Raw genomic sequence first — 4767 nt, 5'->3', positions numbered from 1 at the left:
AGGCAGCTTCCTCCACCATACAGGGGCCAAGATACACCATACAGAGGTCATGATTGGGATGAAAGGGGGGGGGGGGGGGGGGGGGGTTCTCATGGATCAGAACCGTTAAACCCCTGTGTTCTGTTTACATGCATGTAAGGGGACCATTGACAGTTGTCTATGTGAGAAGAATAAACATAAACATCAGCATATCCAACTCACTGATGGAAAAAAGATGCATACTATGTTATTCATAAACTATAAATAAGGCACCCATACAATATGGAAGTCATATGCGAATCTCTGATCCTCTCTGACCTTTGGTCATGGTTCACACAAAAACCATGCACAAATTTGTCAGTTTTCTCAAAGCACTGCATATGCAACCAAGCTTTTTTTTTCCTGTTCATGTATATTCAGTTCCACATTGTATTCATTTAACAATGGTGACCTTTGTCCATCGTATTCATTAATTCAGCAGAGTCATGCATTGTTTACTGAATATTAAAAATATAGGGCTAGTTAGACCATTTACATATCACTACATTCACATTCATAAAGCTCTATACCAAGAGAAACAATCCAGGTTGAGTAACTTGGTTGAAGTACAGTGGTATTTATTTATGTGAGTGAGACTTCATTAATAGCGATGTGCTATCAATTACTAGCTATTATGAACCCATCAAAGGGCATTGTCCAGCATAGCAAAAATCCCCCATGTCAAGACACCAAAAAGTATAACGATTTCGGTTTCTTTTAACTCTTCTCGATGAGTTGAAAATATCACTGCCCTCTAGTGTACCGTGTGAGCAAAATTCACTCCAAATTTTTGCACTTGACGCTCACGCGTCAAGCTGATGCTACCGGCGACACTGGACAGGGGTTAATCAAGAGAAACCGACCAGACGGAACTGCATGGATGAACACTGGAATGAACGCAATGTAAAAAATGAACGTTGATACTCGCGGTCGGCGTAATTATCAGACATTAGAGCACATATTACTCCGTACTGATGCGCTTCGCATCGAGATAGGAAAACGTAATAGTCATTTTAATCATCAAACAACTGCCGCTACTATCACTGTTTATAGTTATCATCATCATAATGACAATAATCTCAATATCAGCATGAAGGAGACGTAGCTGCCCTCTGAGCAAAAGTTATGTCTGCTGATATTTCGATCTCCACGTTTCCCACCCATCCGAACCTATATAGCTTGGCTGACGAGCTAAGATTCCATGACGCGGAGCGGCGCGCAATCCAGAAGGGGAGTGTGTTATTATATATATGCGTCTGTGCTGAGCGCTCCGGAGAGCGCAGGCGCCGTGATGCGAGGTATGGTTGAAAGGGACCAGCTATGCCGCTCCGCGCAGGAACCTAGCTAAATGTGACTGATCAGATCATCAAATCGGCAACCCGCGGGATCGCGTCAGACAGAGGACGAGAGGGAAGGAGACGCGGGGAAGAAAGCATCATTTCATTGTATGCCTTCGGATTTTTTTCCTTCTCTCACTCTCGACGAATTCATGACCTGGGCAGCGACACTCTCTCGACCAATGTTTTTCTCCATCTGAACCGCCGGGATTTACTCCACATCATTTTTAGCTGATACATATTTGCATATATATTTTTAAAAAAAAATAAAATAAACAACCAGTAAACAGGTCATTATGTTTTTGTTAACATTCCATGATAGAAGACGTTTGAATAGTTTTTATCCAGGGGCGTTGTGCTTGCAATCGTTGCTGTGGATTTTATGTGCTGTGAGCGGAGAGGAGCAGCCGTTCAGCGTGGAGGTAAGGCGGCGGAGCGACGGTGTGGTGACCATTTTTGTGCAATTTGATAATAAAACACGAATAAAAAAATACATATATGCCTGTCTGAGCTGATGACTGAGGAATATGTTTTCTCTTGCATGTCAACATCGGGCACCAACTGAGGTTGCTATGACACGAAGACGTGTGTAGTTCTATACACCGCGCGTTGCCTCTCGGTACGACCAGAAGAGTTAAGATTCGACCAAACAGCAGGGCTACAGTACTAGTGTTTACATACAGTAGATATCGTTAAACACCATCTGTCCTCTCGGCACCCCAAGGTGCACGGGACGTTGGCTTGAAAGGTTAAAGGCTGCATGCGTTAAAACCGTGCAGCGAGGGCGACAGCTGTGTCCTCTTTTGGTAGGGTGTGAGTTTCAGGTCTTTTCGGTTAGAATTCCTTTCCAATTTTGACTGACAGTTTAACTGCGGCGAGCTGTGTCAGCGAAGCAAGTGCGCGCAGCAAGGAACTCACTAAAACTCTCCTGCATTGTGTAGCCTTGTGTGAACACTTGATACAGTTTACCATGTGTGTGTTTTGGAAGTTCATTAAATATTGTTAATGAAGTGTATACGTCTGGAACCGAATTACTGTACATCATATTTTTAAACACCAACGAGTCCAGTTTGTCTCAGCTGGTCAAAACAATCGGCTGAGCTCCCAACCGAGAAGCGCTCTCTTTAGCGAGAAAATGAGAAGGAGGCATTGCTTGTGTGCTGTGCAAGAAATGACTGGGGTAACAGATTATATGATCAAGTTGAAGCACCCCGGTTTAGTTTAAACAAATATCATTTATTCACTAATTTGGTGTTCGGACAGTCAATGTGAGTGTTGCCTTTTATACACTCCAATAATATCATAACGCAAACATTACGATTATGAGAGTAAATATAAGTAAGCTGGTTGAAACTACTTGTCCCGTAACTGGGTTATCATTTCATGACATGGGGTGTCTCAGATTTGCCTTAATGGCGTGTGGTGCTTCACTGTCAATGACACAGAATCTAACGATGTACGTGGTACAGTATGTTTCACCGGCAGCATCTGTAGATAGCATCGCACCGTAGTCGCTCTGTGTAAAACTATTCATGAAACGTGAAATGGAAGTAATTTAGCAACTCGGGATAGGGAGGTGCTGGAATGAAAACGCAAGGAAAACGTTAACGCAGAGATTAATGAATGAGTGGTTCTGATTGATGAGAGTTGGGATCAGATGTTTATCACAGCTGGTAGACACATGTCCGTTCGGTTGTGATTGACACATTTCTCTAATGCAATTTCCATGCAGTGTTTTCTGTGTGTGTGTGTGTGTGTGTGTGTGTGTGAGTGAGTGTGTGTGTGTGAGTGAGTGTGTGTGAGTGTGTGTGTGTGTGTGGGGGGGGGGGGGGGGGGGGGGGGGGACTAGTGTTGTAAGAACTTCAACAAAACTGGCAACATTATTATCACTCAATTCATAAGATAACCATATGAATTGATAGTAAAAAAAAAAAAAGACTGAGGTGGGGATCTCTTCTGTCACGCCGTTAATGGACCGGTGGGTAGTATGTACAGTCAGTGTGTCAAGTTTATTTATTTGTCCTCTGGTTCATGTGGGCGTGGCTTGCTTGAAGTGGTGGTGGTGTGCAACGTTTACAAAAAGTGATCGGAGTATTCCCAGAATAACCTAATGAGCTCAGACCTCGTAATTTTCCTTTTTCGTTGGAGTTATCCTTTTTGTGTGTTTAGCAGTAGTTGGAGGACAAGGGCAGCGTATGGGTTTGAGTCCCACAGATGAAACCGCCGTGGCTGGCTTTGAACGCGGTGGATAGGCTATCTAATGGAAGAGTAGCTACGTGGCTATGCATGAGTTCATGAATGCAGTTCGTTGCTCGTGATAACGGCTTTCCCTGAACAAATGAATGTCAAGTGCAAAAAAAAACTGCCGTCGTATGATTATAGTTGTCATGCATGTCGGCATGTAATTAACGTGCAAGGTTTGCATTTGATCACACAGGGAGGTCGAACAGACAGCGACTGGTGCAAATTTCAGAGACCCTTCAGAGTTGAGTCAAGGACTGATGGCATTTTGTTTTCTCTTAAAACCCCATGCATCTGTTTGTATTAGTTTTTCACCGTAACTCTTAAATTGCATGGCATGTATACACATGTTCTTGGTCTCTCGGAGTTTCTTATACATTCTTTAATTGGTTTAAAGGAAAGCGTAGCTTATCTGTCCATCATTTGTGCTGTAAGGAAGAGACATGAAACGGAATTGCGAGTGTCTGAAGCTGCCGCTTTTCCTCAGTTCGCCCGTGGAAGATCACTGCCCTTGTCGCCCTGGCCTCAGCCAGGACGATAAGCAATGGATTCATTTTTCCTTTAACTCTTAATTACTGCGAGTTTGACGGAGTTGCGGAAAGATCACAGATACACTACAGAGAGGATATCATATCACACTCAGTGCAGCTTTTCGAATTCTGTTCAACTCGTGTCAAGAGTAATAGCTTACAGGAGAGCAGGGTCGATACCGATCCGCTGTCACAGATACAGCACGGGTCACAGAGTCGAACGCGACTGCCGACTTCCTCCCGGGATTGTGTCTGGAGAGGTTTTCTCCTCATTCACAAAGCTTGGTGCTACAGCCCAGCCTGCGACCTGTTTCGGGAAAGTTGGAAAACCCGGAAATGGATTCTCGGATCCTAACGATGGCCAAACTGTTAACACAGTGGCTAGAAGCCGTTAGAACCACAACGCAGTTGGATTTTGTAAGGCACGGTGAATTTGTCTCACATGTTTCTCTTTAGTTGGGTTTACAATGTTTCAGGCTCTCAGGTTTTGAGCCTAATGAAGAAGCAGTATTGTCACACACCCGTATCATAGAGGTTAGCCATAGTTCAATAGGGATACATTTTGCGCGCACACACACACACACACACACACAATGCAATCTGCTCTTTTGCCTTTGATTCCTTGACTCCTTTGTCAGCGC

At 43.9% G+C, this 4767-nt stretch overlaps 1 protein-coding gene across 2 annotated transcripts in view; it reads left to right on the top strand.

Moving 5' to 3' along the window:
• Positions 1–1306: 1306 nt before the first annotated feature.
• LOC118772725 (matrix metalloproteinase-16-like) overlaps positions 1307–4767 on the top strand; it is a 63641-nt gene continuing 60180 nt past the window's right edge. For both annotated transcript variants that reach the window (XM_036521291.1, XM_036521290.1), the window contains exon 1: positions 1307–1777. In XM_036521291.1, the coding sequence (XP_036377184.1) occupies positions 1652–1777 (126 nt within the window). In that variant the 5' untranslated portion in view covers positions 1307–1651. The remainder of the gene's footprint in view (positions 1778–4767) is intronic.

Source organism: Megalops cyprinoides, chromosome 2, assembly GCF_013368585.1.
Source record: "Megalops cyprinoides isolate fMegCyp1 chromosome 2, fMegCyp1.pri, whole genome shotgun sequence".
In the NCBI taxonomy this organism is placed as follows: Eukaryota; Metazoa; Chordata; class Actinopteri; order Elopiformes; family Megalopidae; genus Megalops; species Megalops cyprinoides.
This window is presented reverse-complemented; position numbering and strand designations above follow the sequence as displayed.